The sequence below is a fragment of the Pan paniscus genome, chromosome 2 (assembly GCF_029289425.2).
Source record: "Pan paniscus chromosome 2, NHGRI_mPanPan1-v2.0_pri, whole genome shotgun sequence".
Classification (NCBI taxonomy): domain Eukaryota; kingdom Metazoa; phylum Chordata; class Mammalia; order Primates; family Hominidae; genus Pan; species Pan paniscus.
In genome coordinates, this window is record NC_085926.1 from 32979342 (window position 1) to 33000162 (window position 20821).

At 45.3% G+C, this 20821-nt stretch overlaps 1 protein-coding gene across 10 annotated transcripts in view; it reads right to left on the reverse strand.

Annotated features, from left to right (window-relative positions):
• Positions 1–20821, reverse strand: part of GLB1 (galactosidase beta 1) — a 140011-nt gene that overhangs the window by 36281 nt on the left and 82909 nt on the right. For 9 of the 10 annotated variants that reach the window (XR_004670486.4, XM_055109605.3, XM_034956037.4 and 6 more), the window contains 2 exons: positions 19417–19548; positions 16765–17019 (listed from right to left, as the gene is read on the reverse strand). Coding sequence is in view for 9 of the 10 variants with exons in the window: in XM_055109605.3 (XP_054965580.1) it covers positions 16765–17019; positions 19417–19548 (387 nt within the window). In the remaining variant the exon portion in view is untranslated. Of the gene's footprint in view, positions 1–2; positions 4455–16764; positions 17020–19416; positions 19549–20821 lie in introns of those variants that run through there. The other variant, XM_034956034.3, reaches the window with a different exon arrangement.

Sequence of the window (20821 nt, forward strand, 5' to 3'; positions counted from 1 at the left end):
AGAGAGACAGACAGAGAACCATCAACCCCAGATGCACCGAAAGCCCTGAGGAAGGTGGGGGCCCTGATGTAGGGCAGGCCAGCAGCAATGGAGGAAAGAAATGCCCCCAGAAAGGTGAGGCTGACAGCCAGGCCCATGCCAGCCTTGGTTTTAGCTTCTTGCTGGGATAACTGGCCAAGGTGGGAAGAAGGTGGATGCCCCCATCCACCTTCTTTGGGGCAACAAAAACTTGCCCCAAAGACCCACTCCTGCTTCAGGAAAATACAGGTTTGGTCCCTCTGACGGGCTTCAGTGGCCACAGATGTTGGTACCAGAGAGCAGTGTGGAAATTTCTGAATTTCATCCTGGTTCCCAGGTGCTGCCCGTACCCACACACCAGCCTCTCCCTGACTTTTCTGTACACAGAAGACAACTGCTGAACTGCTTCCTTAAATAGATCTTTTCCTTCTTTGTTCTCCTTTCCCAGAGGCAGGTCTTGACCTCACTATCTGCTGTACACCTGGTGAACACAGGGAACAGAGGACTCCAGGGCCTGCATCCTGAGGTCAGACAGGTACCAGGAGTGGTCCCCAAAACAACCCCTCAAGAGGGATAGGGGGTTTGGGGTGAGGGAGAGGAAGAGGTTCATCCAGTTTGGTGTCTATATTACTGCTATGTTCTAAGGACTCTTACAGGCACCCTCAGAGTTAGGGTGTGGACTCCATGTTTGGTTCAGGAGCAGAGGTGATGCTATAGGTTGCATAAACAATTTCTGTGAGTAGGGGAAGCTGCTTCCCATAACAGAACTGAGAGTGGAGGATAAACTCCTAAAAAACAGGGACCGTGTTTAGGTCTGTCTACACAGCCTCTCTGTACGTGCTAAAATTTGCTCAAAGGAGCTGAGTGCAGTGGCTCACGCCTGTAATCCCAGAACTTTGGGAGGCCAAGGCAGGCAGATCACCTGAGGTCAGGAGTTCGAGACCAGCCTGGCCAACATGGTGAAACCCCGTCTCTACTAAAAATACAAAAATTAGCCAGGTGTGGTGGCACATGCCTGTAATCCTAGCTACTCAGGAGGCTGAGGCAAGAGAATCACTTGAACCCGGGGAGGCAGAGGTTGCAGTGAGCTGAGATTGCACCACTGCACTCTAGCCTTGCGCAGTGACAGAGCAAGACTCCGTCTCAAAAAAAAAAAAAAAAAAAAAAAAAAAAAGATTTGCTCAAAGCTCAAAGGCTAGGATCAACAGCTGGCTGAATAGATGGACCATTCTATTACAAAGAAAGAAAGTGAAGATGGGGAGATCACATACACGCAAAAGAAAGAGAAAATCTGGGAGAAGAAAGGAAAACATAAAGGGAGAAGGAAGAGGAAAGAGGAATGGAAGAAGGGAGGGAGGCAGGAAAGAAACTGTGACCTACAATGGCCCAGATATCCTAGGAGACAGCCTGGAGGAGGCCCAGCCATGGCTGACACCTGCTGAGCCCTAATCCTCATCACGTTCTGCAACACAACTCTGCTGCTCACCCCAGGGCTCCTCAGTCTTCTTACGTTTGGGTATTTTTCAGCCTCCAAGTGTCCGCTTTACTTTAGATCCTTCTGAATTTCCTACCTGGGTTCGTATCTGTGTCCTGCCACTTACTAGCTGTCTGACCTTGGGCAGGTCTCAACACAATTTTTCATACCAGTCATTGGGGACAATGATGATGAAGGAACAGTGTGTGGCCTGTAAGCGGTAGCACTCCTTACATGATTAAAGTGAAAAGATGTTGGTGTTCCCATGCCTACAAAAGAAGGGGGTCCGTGATTAAAAACCACCTGTCTGTTGGATTAAGTCATTTAGAAAGAGGACGACAGTTTCACAGTTCTCAGAACTATTTCACTCTTGTTTTTACCCTGGGATATGTTATCTCATTCCATCCTAAAAGGTATATACAATGACAGCTTTAGCAGGTTTTTATCAGCTTAAAATCTGCTGGTGCCTTGTTTTTGCAGTATTAGAGAACAGTAGCACTTTACTTTTGCGGTCAAGGGGGAAGACAGAGAAGTGGGAGGGCATTACGAGCAGCAGCCAAGGAATGGCACGCACCACACAGGCTTCATGCTATGGTCAGGACACAGGCCAAGCCAACTCCTGACCAAATCGCAGGTGAACAAAGTGGAGGTTTGGTCCTTTCTCAAACCTCAAGTTCCATTTCATAAGCATCCAAGAGATGGGCCCTCACATGCCGGGTGGACTGTGCACCTGGTAGGTAAGCTGGGAATTGTTTTCCCTGGATCCCCTTCCCTGGATGGTTCTGGGTTAGCGTTGGTCAGAAGAGGCCCTTGCTTGAGATTGGGAGGGTGGAGAGAAGCAGCAGCCATTGCTCTGGGGAGGTTATCGTGCAGTGGTGCAATCCTGGCTCGCTACAGCCTCCGCCTCCACCTCCCAAGTTCAAGAGCTTCTTGTTCCTCCGCCTTCTGAGTAGCTGGGAATACAGGCGTGCACCACCATGCCCAGCTAATTTTTGTATTTTTGGTAGAGATGGGGTTTTGCCATGTTGCCCAGGCTGGTCTCCAACTCCTGGCCTCAAGAGATCCGCCCACCTCGGCCTCCCAAAGTGTTGGGATTACAGGCGTGAGCCACCATGCCTGGCCTTTTTCTTTTTCTTTTTTCCTTTTTGAGGCAAGATCTCACTCCAGACACCCAGGCTAGAATGCAGTGGCACCATCACGACTCACTGTAGCGTCAACCTCCCACCTTAGCCTCCCACATAGCTGGGACTACGGGCATGCCCCACCATGCCTGGCTAATTTTTGTATTTTTTTAGAGATGAGGTTTCGCCATGTTGCCCAGGCTGGTCTCAAACTCCTGGTCTCAAGTGATCCTCCCCCATCAGCCTCCCAAAGTGCTGGGATTACAGGCATGAGCCACCTCGCCTGGCCATGCACATGTTTCTTACAGGAGGGGAATGCTAGGAATGGAATTGCTGGGTCATGGGATATGCATGTGTCCAACTTTAGTGATACTATAAAGAGTAGCTATTTTTTAAAAAAGTGTGAAGGAGGAATTGAATTTTCACATTTAATTAATTTAAACTTAACCATATGTGGTTAAAAATGAACATTCTTGTAAAGAATATTATACAAGGCCAGGTGTGGTGGCCCATGCCTGTAATCCCAGTACTTTGGGAAGCCAAGGCGGGCAAATCACTTGGGGTCAGGAGTTCGAGACTAGCCTGGTCAATATGGTGAAACCCTGTCTCTACTAAAAATACAAAAATTAGCCAGGCATGGTGGTGGGTGCCTGTAATCCCAGCTACTCGGGAGGCTGAGGCAGGGGAATCGCTTGAACCTGGAAGGTGGAGGTTGCAGTGAGCTGAGACTGCACCACTGCACTCCAGCCTAGGTGATAGAGCAAGACTCAGTTAAAAAAAACAACAACAAAACAAACAGAAAAAACCCAACAATATTATACAAGAAGCTACTGCACTGGACTACAGAGCTAAGGTATGGTGAGATCCTAATGACTTCATTATTAGACCATCAGTCTTCCATTTCTCTCTATCCTCACAGCCTGACTTCCAGAGCAAGTCATAAATCAATGTTGTCTTAGACTGCTGCAGCCTCCTCACAGTCTCTTGACTTTATTAACTCTAGAATCTAGGCTCTGCATAGCTGCCAAAGTGAAAATAGGATTCTTTTCACACATTCCTGTTTCGAACCTCCTTCCTGTGGTCCACAGCCCATACCTTCCTCCTTTCCTCCTTGTGTCTGCCGCACTCCCCCTTGCTCACTCCACTCTCCACTACTTTTCGTTCTTTCCTTCTCTTTCTTCTCCTTCTTGTTCTTCCTTTCTCTCTTCTCTTCTCTTCTCTTCTCCTCTCCTCTTCTCCTTCTCCTTCTTCTCTTCTCCTCTCCTCTTCTCCTTCTCCTTCTTCTCTTCTCCTCCTTCCTCTCTTCTCTCTTCTCTCTCTCTCTCTCACTCTCACATCTTGCTACATTGCCAAGGTTGGACTCCAGTCGCTATTCACAGGCACAATACAGCCTCAAACTCCTGCCCTCAAGCGATCCTCCTCCCTCAGCTTCCCGAGAAGCTGGATCTTCAGATGTGCATCACCACACACAGCTCCCCAATTACTTTCAGTTAGTTTTGCTTGGGCATCAGCTCGTCCCCACGTGCAAACACTACTCACCTCAACCCGAAGCCTTCTCATCACGCAGGCAGGGCCACCACCCTCCTCCTTAATGCTGGGCTTTCCATTCCAAGTCACTCACTATCCTTTCATTTTTTCTTTTTCTTCTAGTTATTATCATGATTTGAAATTCATATCTTTTGTTTGATGACTAGTTTATGAGCTATTTCCAGCTATAACACAGGCTCTAGGAAGGGAAAGTCTTTGTCCATTTTGTTTGAGGCGAGATTCTCCGCACGCAGGAGAGTGATATTCAATATACACTTAGTAGCACTCATGGCTGCTGCTACTTGTTGATAATTCTGCCAAGAAAAGATTCGTTGAAGAGGTGACATGAAGCCCTTCTGAAAGAATTCTTCACGTTCCTCTGCTCCCAGTTTAAGAGTTTTAAAGAATATTGTTCACTAAAAGAAAAACATTTGCCTTCCCTCCTTGATTAGAACCAATGAAAAACACTTTAATATAATTTACCTTTAAAAATTCTATTTAAAAAATATATACATTGATTTTTGTTTCTCTTAAAAAGTTATGCTTTTGCAATTATTTTTGGTGGGGAGGTATGCACGTGTTGCTGAATATGATCTAAAAGTAGATACACTCTTAATGAAGTCAGCCCCATGGGGACCAAGCAGTGGTTTCTGGGGCTTCCTAAGGCAGTCTCAGTTAAAACAGTTCCATGACAAAGTGACTTTCTCTGACCACGGCTTGACCCTGGCAGACTCTCCACCCTTTGCTGTAATCACTAAGGCAATAATAATAGTTTCATAAATGTGAGGTTCCTGGAAATGCCTGACCTACTTTTTTGTTGATCAGACAGATACATGTGTTTGTCTGTCTGTTTTAAACTATCTGGATAAATGGAATTTAAAACAAAAGTCTCCCTCCCTTCCTCCCTCCCTCCCTCCCTTCCTTCCTTCCTTCCATCCTTCCTTCCTTCCTTATGAGGCAGGGTCTCACGCTGTCATTCAGACTAGACTGCAGCCGCACTATCATAGTCCATTGCAGCCTCGAATTCTTGGGCTTAAGCGATCCTCCTGTGTCAGCCTCTCGAGTAGCTGGGACTATAGGTGTGAAACTATCGGGGGGAGGTATGCACGTGTTGTTGTTAGCCATCATGGCCAGCTAACTTAAAAACTATTTTTAAAAATAGACATAGAATCTCACTATGTTGCCTAGGCTTGTCTCAAACTCCTGGCCTCAAGTGATCCTCCTGCTTTCACCTCCCAAAATGTTGGGATTACAGGTGTGAGCCTCTGTGCCTGGTCTCACTACTGTTTTAAGTTGTAGTTTAAAATTTTCCAAAATTTTTTGGGAGCTCCTTTAAAAGCAACAATAAGCTCAGGGTGAATGCTGCCTTTGTCACACTCTGAAAGAAAACATTTAGACACTTGCAGGACTTAAAATGGGAAAGACAAAGGTCCAGTTCCCAAGGTTAAAGGCTCTCACACACCGAACTCATGAATCACTGTGATGCTTACCTGGGAGAAAGAGAAGAAAAAGAGGAGAATTGAAAAGAAAAAAAGGTAAAAGCCTCTTACAAGGCTTGCTTAGAAATAAGAGGTTAAATAGATCTCAATGAAATACACAGAAGATTAATTCTCCCCTTCCTTCAGAACCCCAAAAGGCTCTGCAGCTGACGCAAATCACACTTTTTTGCTTCCTCCTCAGTCTTAAAGTAATAAAGTTAAATAACTTTATGGTTTCTCCATATTTTGGGACAGGTCCAAATAGAACTGAAGCCATCAAATGCATAAAATAACAGCATAAAAGATAAGTCACTTCTCATCAAATCCCAAATAAAAATTCTTTTTCCTTCTCAACTTCCAACAGTTCCACTATAGCTAGACCTTTTTAATACAATAGCTTACCTAACAACAGTCGTCAAACCACCTCACGTATCTGGAACCAAGCTAGGAACTGATAAGCAAAAACTACTGCCTCATGTCATATTTGTTATAAAGTTCACAACCTAAAAATTGAAGAAGACCTTCTTTCACTTCTAGCCTATTTACCCATTTACAAAAGTTCTAACAAGTTTTGTTGCTAAATTAACATAATATTTGTTGAGAGTAGTCTGATGGTCTAGTTTCAAAGTTCACGGGACTTGTGCAACTGAAAACAGTGAATTAGACGGAAATAGTAGGTCTTGTAGGAGGTAAGCATAACTGCAAATTAGACAAAAAAGAAGTTTAACAAGCACATCAAATTTAGGATGAAAGTAGGGTCCAATAGTGTTAAGACCTGTGGGATATTGAAAAGATGGCCCCAATTATTAGTGGGTCCCTCTATCAAGAAGTAGAATCTGTCTGGGCATGGTGGCTCACTCCTGTAATCCCAGCACTTTGGGAGGCCAAGGTGGGTGGATCACCTGAGGTCAGGAGTTCCAGACCAGCCTGGCCTACATGGTGAAACCCCATCTCTACTAAAAATACAAAAATCAGCCAGGTATGGTGGTGTGCACCTGTAATCCCAGCTACTCAGGAGGCTGAGGCAGGAGAATCGCTTGAACCTGGGAGGCGGAGGTTGCAATGAGCTGAGATCATGTCGCTGCACTCCAGCTTGGGCAACAGAGTGAGACTCCATTTCAAAAAAAAAAAAGGGGTAGAACATGTTTCTCCATTCCTTGGATCTGGCTGGTCTAGTGACATATTTTGGCCAAACAACGTGGAAGAAGCGACATGTGAATCCTGACTTTGGCCTTAAGGAGCCTTGCACATTTGCATTCTTTCTTTGAACCCTGCTCAGTCGTGTGAACCCTGCTAGTCATGTGAACAAGCCTAGGCTAGCTTGCTGGATGATGAAAGAGAGATGGTCTCATCTTCTCTGTTGCCTCAGCTGACAGATGGCTAACACCCAGGTGGTCATGCCCAGCTGAGACCAGCAAAACCACCACTTGGTCTGCCAATACTCAAAATCGTGAACTAAATAAACTGTTGTCGTTTTAATCCACTAAGTTTTGGGTGGCTCGTTATGCAGCAGAAGCTAACTGATACACATCTCCATGGTCAGAAGGTGCCTAAGCATGCTACTTTTCAGGAAAGTGAGTGACGTTTAAAAACTCAATTTAAAAATAGTAGAGCCATCCACTACTTAGTCAGTTCCACTTTCACTGATCAATCACCAAATCCCACTGGGGCTTCCTCAGCCATGTCTGTGCCTTTCTCAGGATTGCTGAGAACAGCTGGGTGAGAAGACACCTGTGAGCACTCAGTACCATAGCCAGCACATGGTAAGCTCTCAGATGTGGCTGGTACTATTACTATTTCCTGAAGCTGGACCGCCCTCCCTCCCTACTGTCACACTCAAGTCCAGCTCTGTTCCTTCTCTCTGGACCACTTCTCCAGCAGAAGAGTAGCTTTCAGGGGTAACAGGGAGAGAGTTCTGTTTTATACCTATCAGGCTGGAGGTGCCTATGAGACCCCCAAAGGTGGGCTCCAGAGCCTTGTAAGAGCTGAGCTGGAAAAGGAAATGTAAGCATGTCCAGCACATCTGTGAGGACAATCCCCAAAAGTGTAAGAAGAGAGCCCAGGACCAAGTCCTGAGGACTGCAACATAGAAGCTGACAGAGAAGCCTGAGAAGGAGCAAAGAGAGGGAAGAAAACCAGGAGAAGTTTGGGCACGCAAGTCAGGAGAAGCAATCCCCCCACCTTTCACCAAGTAGCTGGGACTGCAGGTGCCATCATGCCCTTGTAACTATCCTATAGTTATCTAGGGGCTCCATCCTAAGTCGCCTCATTAGCATAAACCCAGGTGGGATTGAAAGAGGCTAGTTACGAATAACAAAAGACACTCCTACCACTCAGAAAATTCCAAGGGTTTTAGGGCCCTGGAACCAGGGACAAAGACCAAATATATTTCTTACTATACTATTCCCTTGAAAAATATCAATCTCTCTGCACAAAATATCCTTCCCACTAGGAAGACCAGACCTTTCCCAGCAATCTTAAGCACTTATAATTTCTTCCTCTCCAAGGCCCAACTGCATGGTTTACATATCTCTTACAGACTCTTATAATCCTCTTGGGCTCTTTCTATACCTCTGTCTCTCCAAATGGATTGAGACCAAGTGACTAACACTGATAAGGTTTTAAAAGTTTTACATACTCTTTTCTGGCATAATCATGTCTCAGTGCAGCCTTGATTTGCTGGGCTCAAGCAATCCTCCCATCTCCCACCAAGTAGCTGGGACTACAGGTGCATGCCACCAAGCCCAGCTAATTCAAAAATTTTTTTTGTAGAGATGAGGTCTTATTAAGTTGCCTAGGCTGGTCTCAAACCCCTGAGCTCAAGTGATCCTACCACCTCGGTCTCCCAAAGGGCTAGGATTACAGGTGTGAGCCATCGCGTCGGCCAGGAAATTTCAAAAGCAAGATGCAACAAACAGTTAAAAGAAGGAATTTCTTTCAACCGTTTATTATACATTGTTTTATTTCATAGTTATTTTACATCTTGAAGGTGGGACAATTTATCTTTAAAATACAGAATTACTTTTCATCAGTATTCTATTTTGATTCTTGACTCTTCAAAGCATAATTTTGGTTAAGGAAAAATGGACACTAGCCCACTCACTACCATGCTCTGTCATGCACCTAAACCTACCACAAAATGTTAAAGGCTGGAAGGCTGCATAGGATATTGACAGGAGACTTATCCACACCCAGCTTAAAGAGAGATAAATAGCACAAGCACTGCTGCAGTGGCAGAACATGACATTTCAGGTTTGGCATATAGCAGGGGTCCCCAAACCCCAGGCCACAGACTGGTCCGCGGCCTGTTAGGAACCGGGCCGCACAGTGAGAGGTGAGCGAGCATTACTGCCTGAGCGCCATCTCCTGTCAGATCGGCAGCAGCATCAGATTCTCATAGGAGCAGGAACCCTATTGCGAACTGCGCACGCGAGGGATATAGGCTATGCACTCCTTATGAGAATCTAACTAATGCCTGATGATCTGAGGTGGAACAGTTTCATCCCAAAACCATTCCCACCCCCCCCACCCCTGACCACACAGTCCATGGAAACAGTGTCTTCCACGAAACTAGTCCCTGATACCAACAAGGTTGGGGACCACTGGCATACAGGACATATTGTGGAAAGCACTGGAGAAGAACGCTTCCTATCTAATGGACTTTCCAGTCAGATAAGAACTCAGTGAGGTCAAAGCATTGCCCTGTGTCTGCTGGACAGAGCAGAACATGCCTGACCCCTTTCTACTGAAGTCTCAGTTGATATTCATTCACATCTGGCATTAACCAGAAAGCCACATCCGACTCAAGTAAAGCCAGTGTAAACAAAAGTGATTTTTTAATCTTATGAATCGCCCTTATCAGTGACTTTGCTCTCTAAATCAAGGTAGTTTCTTTACAGTAAAATGAATAGGAAGAGCATAGAGTCCTGTGCCAGGGCCTTTGACAAGGGCCTCTCCTGATGAAGGATGTGGGGGTTAGTGCACAGCCTTAGAAACAGCTGGGGCTTCAGGGATCATTTTGTCCAACCCCACACCGCAACTGCCAGCTCCCTGCATTCAAACCATGTGCTAACGTGCTCATTCTTTCAAATGTCAGAGCTTAGCACTCAGTGTGGGAGTGGGATCTGCCTGTTCTGAGGTGGCTGATCATTTAGAAGCCCCAGAGCTGGCCTGGGACTGTCCCCAGCAGCAGGGACCACTGTGCACCAGAAAACAGAAACCACATTGGTTCTGTGTTAGGTAGGATGTGTGTGTACCCTTGGACCTTCACACGCATTCAGTCCAAAGTCCACAAACTTCTTGGATGGGCCTTGTGTGTGGCACTTTATTGACATAGAATTCATATACCATACAATTCAGCAGTCTTTAGTATACTACAGAGCTGCACAACCATTACCAAAGTCAATTATAGAACATTTCACCACTCCGTTAAGAAGCCCTGTACCCTTTAACATTCTCTTCCCATCCAACCAACACTCTCTTTTCCCTGCTCTAGGCAATCACAGATCTTCCTGTCTATGTGAATTTGCCTGTTCCGGACATTTCATGTAAATGGAATCATGCAACATACAGTCCTTTGTGACTGGCATCTTTCATTAGCCTAATGTTTTCAAAATTCTTCCATGTTGTAACATGTATCAATACTTCATTTCTTTTTATTGCTGAATCATATTCCATTGTATGGATGTACTACATTTCGTTTATTCATTCCTCAGCTGATGGACATTTGGGCTGTTTCCACCTTTGGCAATTATGGATAATGGTGCAATGAACAGTTGTGTACAAGTGTTTGAGTGGACATATGGATTAGACGGGCTTTTGGGGGTCTGAACCCTTTGACACATTCACAAATACTGTGTGGAGATGTACTTTCAAGCCTGGAGATGCAGAGCATTCATCAGACTGACCAAATAAATAAAGAGCCCCAGCCTAGATAATGAGTATGAGTTCCTCACCGGTTCTCAATGCTGCCTGCTTTTTCACATGGGCCTTCAAGACACGGCTGGGGCTCAGGTAGATGTGCCACTGAGCACTTCTGTACCTCGTACAAGTTACTTAGCTATCTAAGCCTCCAGCTACTCATCTGCAAACTGGAGATAATGATCCATCTACCACAGGTGCCTCTTTCGATGGCTACGGAGATAGTGTCTATAAAGCGTTGAGCAGAACGCCTGGGTCAGTAACTCTTGCGTGTGACACCTTTAAGACTTGGCCAAGATGAACCTCCCTCTGACCTCCAACACATCCCACACTTTTCCATTGGTCTCTACTGCATTAGGAGGGGAGAAAAAGGGGATCGAGGGAACAAGAACTTGCTAGCTAAAGGGGGAAGATCCAGGGAGGGCTTTCTTTGTGTTTAGGTCCTAGAGCTCCTAGTTACCACTTTTTGGCTGAAAAATGGGACTCGGCAGAAAGATGGAGAGCCTGACAAAATGCAGGTAGAGGAAATATGAGAACAGGGTCTTGCCCTGAAGGAAGAAGGTGGGGAGGAGATTCAGAATTCAGACTTCCTCCTAGATACCACTGGGCAGGAAATGAGGTGGGAGGCAGAGAGATAAGTCTGACAGGAAGCTGAGGGAACAAAGGAGTTACACCTGATAGCAGTCAAGGAGGATGAGGTCTTCAGTGGAGAGGGTGGAGAGTCAGGTGGCTTAAGGAGGGTGGTGAAGGTTGAAAAGGCCAATGGGGGAAAGGAGCAGAGAGAGACCAAGGACTGCTGGGCAAATCTGAGGGCTTCTGGAGGCTGGCAACAATGAGGGGATGGTAGCCACGATGAATGCGCTGAGAAGTCCCTTAGCTGTGCTCAGTGACTGGTGAACCAGCAGAGACACCAGTAGTGGATCCATTCTACATGGAGGAGGAATGAAGGAGGCAGAGTAGAAGGCCAAAGGGGCAAGGGGGCAGGTGGACTGATGACTCTTAAAAAAAGATCGTGGTGGCCGGGCGCAGTGGTTCATGCCTGTAATCCCAGCACTCTGGGAGGCCGAGGCGGGCAGATCACCTGACGTCGGGAGTTTGAGACTGGCCTGACCAACATGGAGAAACCACGTCTCTACTAAAAATACAAAATTAGCCAGGCGTGGTGGTGCATGCCTGTAATCCCAGCTACATGGGAGGCTGAGGCAGGAGAATCGCTTGAACCTGGGAGGCGGAGGTTGCAGTGAGCCAAGATTGTGCCACTGTACTCCAGCCTGGGCAACAAGAACGAAACTCCATCTTAAAAAATAAATAAATAAATAAATAAATAAATAAAAAAGATTGTGGTAAGGCCTAGGCTTGGTAGAGGAAGAACTGCAGCCTTAATGGTGGAATGTTTCAGGTCATTAATAAGATTTAAGGCCGGGTGCAGTGGTTCATGCCTGTAATCCCAGCACTTTGGGAGGCCAAGGCAGGCGGACCATGAGGTCAGGAGTTCAAGACCAGCCTGGCCAACACAGTGAAACCCCATCTCTACTAAAAACACAAAAATCAGCCAAGTGTGGTGGGGGGTGCCTGTAATCCCAGCTACTCGAGAGGCTGAGACAGGAGGATCACTTGAACCCAGGAGGCGGAGGTTGCAGTGAGCCGAGATTGTGCCATTGCACTCCAGCCTGGGTGACAAGAGCAAGACTCTGTCTCAAAAAAATAAAAAAAAAAGATTTAAGAGCAAGGTTGGTAGGCATGAGAGTTTGGTGCATAGAAACATGCAGCCAGAGAGAGGATATTAAAGCCTAAAATTCCAAAGGTATGTTCAGCAAGATATATGCCTGTGCTGGGCCATAAAACAAGTCTAAATACATTTAAGAAGACTGTGCAGCCATCATTCAAGTTAGTTTCAGAGCATATCCATCAGCTCCAAAAGAAACCCCATGCCCACTTAACAGTCACTCTCCATTCCCACCCTCAGCCCTAGGCAACCAGTAAACTACTGTCTCTATGGATTTGCCTTTTCTGAACATTTCATATAAATGGAGTCATACAATACATAGCCTTTTAGTTTTGGCTTATTTTACTTAGCATAATATTTTTCCAATTCATCTGGATTGTGGCATGTTATCAGTACTCCATTCCTTTTTATTGAGGAATCGTATGGATATACATGCTTTCTCCACTTGTCAGGTGATAGACATCTGAATTAATTCCAACTTAGTTATTATAATACTGCTATAAACACTTGCATGTAAGTTTTTATGTGAACATGTTTTCCTTTCTCTTGTGTATATACCTAGGAGCGGAATTGCTGGGTTCTATGGTAATCTATGTTTAGCCCTTGAAGAAACTGCCAAACTATGCTCCCAAATGTACCTTCTTATCTTTCTACCAGCAATGTGGGAAGATTCCCTTTCCCCCATGTCCTTTCCAACATTGCCTATTGTCCTTCTTACTATTTAGCCATCCTGGTGAGTGTGAAGTAGTATTTCATTTTGGTTTTGACTTGCATTTCCCAAATGATTAATAATGTTGAACATTAATCAGCCACTAATTTTAGTTTATAATAGACATTTTACCAAAGAAGGTATACAAATGCAAATGTACTTAGCCATCTTATGCCTTCTTTGGTAAAATGTCTATTCAAGTTCTTTGCTCATTTTGTGACTGGGCTGTTTGTCTATTATTGAATTGTAAGAATTCTTTACATATTCTAGATATAAGTCCTTTGTTAGATATATGATTTGAAAATTATTTTTCTCCCAGTTTGTGGCTTGGATTCTCATTTTCCTAATAATGCTTTTTGAAGAACAAATATTTTTAATTCTGATAAAGTCCAATTTATCAATTTTTGTTCTTTAAGGATAATGCCTTAGGTGTCAAATCTAAGAAGTCTTTGCCTAACCCAAGATCATGGAGATTTCTCTCCCTAGAGAGAAATTTTAGAAGTTTTATAGAGGAATTAAGTTACAAATTAATAATTACAAGATATTTTTACAAACCCAAAATATGTGGAAATTAAACAGCATACTTTTTTTGTTTGTTTGTTTTTGTTTTGTTTTTGAGACACAGTCTTGCTTTGTCACCCAGGCTGGAGTGCAGTGGCATGCTCTTGGCTCACTGCAGCCTCTGCCTTCCAGGTTCGAGAGATTCTCCCACCTCAGTCTCCCAAGTAGCTGAGATTACAGTTACTCACCACCACGCCTGGCTAATTTTTGTATTTTTAGTAGAAATGGGGTTCTGCCATGTTGCCCAGGCTGGTCTTGAACTCCTGGCCTCAGGTGATCCACCCGTCTCGGCCTCCCAAAGTGCTGGGATTTACAGGCATGAGCCACCACGCCCAGTAAAACATACTTTTTAATAATCTATGGTTCAAAGAAGAAATCATATGGGAAAGTAGAAAATATTTCTAACAGGCTGGCTGTGGTGGCTCACACTTGTAATCCTAGCACTTTTCGAGGCCAAGTTCACATAAAAACTTACATGCAAGTGTTTACAGCAGTATTATAATAACTATAATAACTATAAGTTGGAATGAATTCAGATGTCTATCCTAGCACTTTTTGAGACTTCATTTGAGGTCAGGAGTCCGAGATCAGCCTGGCCAACATGATGAAACCCCGTCTCCAATAAAAATAAAAAAAAACAAAAAATAAAAAATAAAATAAAAATAATAAAAAAAATTAGCCAGGAGTGGTGGTGTGTGCCTGTAGTCCCTGCTACTCTGGAGGCTGAGGCAGGAGAATTGCTTGAGCCCGGGAGGCGGAGGTTGCAGTGAGCAGAGATCACACCACTGTACTCCAGCCTAGGTGACAGAGTCCATCTCAAAAAAAAAAAAAAAAAAAAAAAAAGAAAATATTTCAAGCAGAATAATGAAAATACATTTCAATAAATTTTAAACAAGCAACACATAAATAAATAAAAGGGCATTTTATTAAACACACACCATGTACATCTTTTGCCTTCTCCTCCTCCAGCTATTAACATAATTTTCTCCTCTTCTTCAGAATTAAATTTCTCAAAAAGAATGTTTATATTCAAGTATTCCTGTTCGTATTCCTTACCCTGGTCTTCTCTATAGAATGCAATCTGGCTGGGAGATGCTTCACTCCACTGGAACAAGGCTTACTGATTCCCAAGGGCCTCCTTGCTTCTAAAACCACCGAAGTGCTTCTGTCTTTATCTTATTTGTCCTCTTGGCAGCATAAATGCTGGTTTTCTTCCTACTTGTTTGGTCTCTCCTCTTCACTCTTCATCATGTTTTTGTCCCTCAAACATCAGCCTTAGGTCCTCTTTTCTTCCCTCTGCATCCTCTCTCCTTGAGAGACCTCATCCAGCCCATGTTTTCAACAATAATCTATACAACAATGATCTTCTACATACATTCCTGGCCCAGATCCCTGCCCTGAATTCCCAGCCTATAGATCCAACAACCCTCCTCCAATACTGTCTTTCCCAGCCATTCTCCAAGGCCTCTGCTATGGTCTGAATGTTTGTGTCCACCCAAAACTCATCTGTTAAAATTCTAGCCCCCATGTGATGGGTTAGGAGGTGGGGCCCCCTTTGGGAGGTGATTAGGTCATGAAGGTGGAGCCCTCATGAATGAAATTAGTGTCCTCATAAAAGAGAGCTCCTTTGCCCCTTCAGCCATGTAAGGACATAGAGGGTGCTATCTATGATGAAGTAGACTCTCACCAGACAGCAAATCTACTGGTGCCCTGATCTTGAAGACTTCCTAGCCTCCAGAACTGTGAGAAATAAATGCCTGTTGTTTATAAGCCACCCAGCTTATGGTATTTTGTTATAGCAGCCCAAATAGACTAAGGCAGCTTTTCAAACACAATTGGTCTAAATTCAAACTCATGACCCCCCTTTCTAAGCCTAAGTCCCCTTATGAAGCTGCTTCTTTCAGCAAATGGTACCATTCTGCCCAGCTGCAAGCTTGAGACCTGAGTCATCCGAGACATATCCCTCTCCCCAAACCCTCCTGTCCAATCCATTGTCACAATTTATTGATCCAACTTCGAACATCTCTCAAATAGTTGATGTCATCTCCATCTTAGATACCACCATCCCAGTTTCTCAATGAGACTATGGTCCAGCCTCCTAGATGGTTTCCTCGAATCCATAAGTGTCCTTACCCAAACCATTCTGCACAATGGGGTCAGAGGAGCTTGTCAGATCACAGTCTTATCATGTCACTCTCCTGCTTCAATGGCTCTCAACACAAAGACAAAACTTTAACGTGGCCTATAAGGCCTGTCCCAATCTAGTCTCTACCTACTTTCCACACTTGACATTTTCCCCTCCAACCCCATGGCCTTTGCACAAGCTGTTACCTCTCCCAGGAACATGCTTTCTTCTCTTCTTGCCATGCTAATTCTTACTCATCCTTCATATCTCTGACAAGCATCACTATCTTAGGGAAGGCTTCCCTGACCTCCCTGACAAGGCAAAATGCACCAATTATTATCAACCCCATAGCCCTTCTTAGCATCCATCACAGCTATGGTTTTACTTTTTAATATGAGTCTGCCTCCCCCACTAGACTGAAAGTTCCATGAGGGAAAGGACCATGTTTGGTTTTATTCATGATTGTATCCTTAGTGCCCGGCACACACCTTGGGCACATAGTGGCCACAGAATGAGAAGTGTGTAGAATGAGTGATGGTAAGGTGATCTAGGATGAAAACAGGGCATGAGGGAGAGGAGAAGGCGGTGAAGGAAGATATGCCAATGTCTTCAAACGACAAGGCGGAGTGACTGGGAAGTGAAATGGATGAGGAAGAGTGGAGAAGCAGACAGCTTATGATAGAAGCCCCAGGGGTGTGGGGCTGGATGCAGGTGGGGATATTCTGGGAGCACTGGGCTTGGCATAAATGAAAACCAGACAGACTCTCCCAGAGGGATCCACCTCTTTGTCTTGACTGGATTGTCCTCAAGATAAAGAGAAAGCACCCCTATAATCAGCATCAAAAGGGGTCATGATTCTTCTTGGAGGAGGCAGGATGGTCATTCACTACAGGAAGCCAATGACAAGGGGGCAGATGGCAGCACCTCCGAGCTGGCCACTGAATCCCTGAAGATCTGCCACAATCCTCCTCCTGAAGAATGTCCGAAACGCCACACTCAAAACCATCACACGATATCTCACTAACAGCTCTTTGTGATTCTTTCTCAGACACTACCAACCAAAAGTTTAGGCCTGAATTCAAACCCTTCCCATGAAGACACGTACCTTGGTCCATCCAGGAAACTGGATAAAGGTGTCCTGGGGCAAGTCTGGGATCCCACTGGGAATGGAGAAGTTCCCCATATAAAAGGCCGGGAGCGTGTAGTTGGATGAGTTGTGGGCCCAGGCTTCATCATGGTGGCCACTGTCACAGTGTCCCCAGCCCCCCAGGTGGCTGCGCACTGCATCCTCAGTGTCCAGTGGAAAGATCGTCCAGTCCGTGAGGATATTGGAACTGAGAGTCAGGTTAGAAACCAAACCCTGCAAAGCAGAAACAGAGCACAGTGAGCTGGGGAGGGAAGGAAAAAGGCTTCACATGTCTCTGCATTCCAGGGAAATGGGAAAAGCAAACCGGGATACAAAACACCAACAGGAAATGAACCTCGAAATATGTGTACATCGAAGTAACACAGATCTAACTGGAGGTTGAATTACAAATCCTTGGGAAGAGATATATTCCCCAAACTATAGCTTTCTCCTTTGCAGGTCATGATGTCTCTATAAAAGGCCCAGAGTTTCTGCTTCTACAGAAAGGGCATTGAGTTGCTAGAGTGATTGATCCCAAATTCCCAAATTTTCAGAGTTTGGCTGAGAGCCACTGCTAGAATAGAGAAAGATGGGCACCAAGAAAGATGCGCCAGGCGCAGTGGCTCATGCCTGTAATCCCAGCACTTTGAGAGGCCAAGGCAGCAGATCACTTGAGGTTAGGAGTTCAAGACCAACCTGGCCAACATGATGAAACCCCATCTTTACTAAAAATACAAAAGTTAGCTGGGTGTGGTGGCAGGTGCCTGTAATCCCAGATACTCAGGAGGCTGAGGCATGAGAATCGCTTGAACCTGACAGGTGGAGGTTGCAGTGAGCTGAGATCGCGCCACTGTACTCCAGCCTGGGTGTCAGAGCGACACTCCATCTCAAAACAAAAAGGGATCCAGTCTCTACAAAACATACAGAAATTGGCCTAGTGTGGGGGCATGCACGTATAGTCCCAACTACTTGGGAGGCTGAGAAGGGAGGATTGCTTGAGCCCAGGAGACAGAGGTTGCAGTAAGCCGAGATTGTGCCACTGCGCTCCAGGCTGGGTGACAGCAAGATCCTGTCTCAAGATGGAATCTGGGGACAGAAGGAATGAGTGAGTGTGGGATACAAAGGAATAGTCATTCCACTGCGGATGGAGCAGGTATGACGGATGCAGCCAGGAGCAAATATTGGCCTTGAGCACCTCAGCCATTGTCACAGGGAGGACGACACCCGAGTCACTCACCTGTTATGAGGGCCAAGTGAGATAACATACATGAGAATACTGTGATACCTTAAGAGGATAGGAAGGTAATGATGACGATGGCAAACCTCAGACCTGAATTCAGAAGCTGCTCTATTTGTTCCACACAGGCCAGGGCTGGGCTGTCAAGGCTCAGCTAACTTCCCCTTCCCTGGCTTGTATGTAGGGAACTTCCCCATTCCCAGTGGAATCCCAGATACCAAGTCTCGATTGCCCATTTAATAATTTGATAAATATTAACCAGGTGGCTGTATGTCAGGCTCTTTGACAGGTACTGGGGACCCAGAGACTACACAACAGAGTCGAGTCACTCCCATGGGTCAGTGTGGCCTGTGAGAGCCAGGCAGGAGGCCATGAAGTCCACCCTGAGCACAAAAACTATGAGAGAGACATTTATACTGGAGGCAAAGGTGGCCTGCACACAGCTATTCCCTAAGTTCCCTAAGATGTAATTGCCTGATCTCAAGAGGGTCAGGAAATAGCCCCAGACACCTGTCCTGCCCTAGCCTGGGTGGTGCCATCGTTCCCTTGATAAGGCATTCTCTCCTCTCGCGGAGGTTGAGCTCCCTGAGAGAAGCCTGTCTCTTGACACCTTTGCATTCCCCAAAGCACCTGGTGGGGCATCTCGCGGAGTGGGAGCTTAACAAATGCTTGCTGAATAATGCTCTAAAAATATGTGTTAGAAAAACTTATTTGGGCTACACATCTGGACACAGGAGTAATCAACAGAGGTGAGAGCCAGTGCCCCAAGGGAAGAGGCTTCCTACAGGTGAAGAGTTTGCCACGGACTAACCATCCAAACCCATAAAACAGGGCAGAACAGAGGCTCAGCTGGCTTTACTGGCAAAGGAGTGCCTTCAGTGAGCTTGGTGGTCTTTTAAAGCAGAGGAAAAGCATGGTGGAGGGGCTTCCTCCTTCTGTTTCTTTCTATAGGATGACCAAACTCAAACACAGGGGAAAGGTTCTGTTTGCAAAGCTCAACTTTCTCATCACCTACAGAGGAAAACAGCTCTTCAAAATAGCTCAACTACTTCTTTTTTTTGAGACAAGGTCTCACTTTGTCACCCAGACTAGAGTGCAGTGGCATGATCATAGGTCATTTTAATCTCCAACTTCTGGACTCAAGCAATTCTCCTGCCTCAGCCTCCTGAGTAGCTGAGACCACAGGTGCACGTCACCACACCTGGCTAAGTTTTTAATTCTTTGTAGAGGTCTCACTATTTTACCCAGGCTGGTCTTGAACTCCTGGCCTCAAGTGATCCTCCTGCCTTGGCTTCCCAAAGTGCTGAGATTACAGGTGTGAGCCACTGTACTGGGCTTCAACTTCTAAGTTGTCACCCCTTAAACCTTAGTCTTGACAGTGTGGTTTGTCCTACCTTAAAATCGTTGATATATGCGCCATAGTTCACACGTCCCATGTTCTCTACCAGAAGGTCCAGCGTGGCTCCAGCTTTCCCTGTTATGTTCAGAGTGATCACATTGTTTCGCTCAAGGACTCCCTGGGGGATCTGTGGGGTTGAAGACCAAATGACAATTGAATTGAGGGTAAGAAGGTCAGCAAGGAGAGGCAGCATGCTCAGTTAATTTAGCACTCATTTTCTTGCCTTGAAGTGTCACCAGACTTGGAAAGAAATGCTTTGATAGCATCTTAGCCCAAGTTACCGGCCAGGTCGGAAAGATCCCCCAGTCACTGCTTCCTAAACAGGAAAACTGCCAGACACAGCTCAGAGCACGGAACGGTCTAAGCTGGTTTCCTTTGCCCTGGAATGTTTTACTGCCAACTACTTTTAGTGGAAAATTCCAGGGGAGGATTCTTACTAGAGGAGCTGCTTCGTGTTCTGACAGCACAAAAGTCACTCACAAAAAATTGCTTCTGAACAACATGGAGAGATAAGACAAAATCAGACAAAAGAGATAAAATCAGAGAAGTTAGGTGGAGTATTCTCACCTCAAAATACTTGACATGATGCATTAACCACGAAAATTATACAACAGAATGAGGAAAAACAACAGGTATTTTATCAACAACATATTCCTAACTTTTTAAAAGGTTAGACTTTAAAAATTGACCTTACAATGATCATAATTCACTAAGACAACACCCAAGTTAGAAGCGAAGAAACAGTCACCATCAATAGAGCAGAATGTCTTAGTAATCTGCTCCCACTGAAATGAAAGCTGTTGATTACAAGAGAATGGGAAATATTTTAAAATCTTCTGAACAAATTTTCTTGGTGAAGAAAATCTTTTCCTGTGTTCCTTCCTGTGACCATTTCGGTGAGAGGACTGGAAGTCCTGAAATGCATCTGCTTTTGTTATGAAACACGGTTTTTTGTGCATTTCAGTAATAGTTGTCACGAGCAGTCCTTCAGAATATAATTTCTCATGCAGGATAAAGGCACGAAGTTCAACAAACTTTGTACAGTGGCAGGTACAAAATTGAATTGGAAATGGACCCCACCCTTAAGGAGCAAAGAAAGCACAGGCAACATCAGTCACAGAAGGGCGGCCTTGGCTGGGGAGACCCCGAAGGCTTCTGAGAGGGTGTGGCATCAAGCACAGCCCTCTGGGTTAAGATGGTGGGTAGGGTGGATTTCAGCAAATGGCACATGCATGAGGCCTCACAGCAACCAAGAGGCACAGCTAAGGGTCACCAAGAAGAGGGGTGGAGCCCAGCGTGGTGGCTCATGCCTGTAATCCCAGCAATTTGGGAGCCTGAGGCAGGAGGATCACTTGAGCTCAGGAGTTCAAGACCAGCCTGGGCAACATAGTGGGACCCTG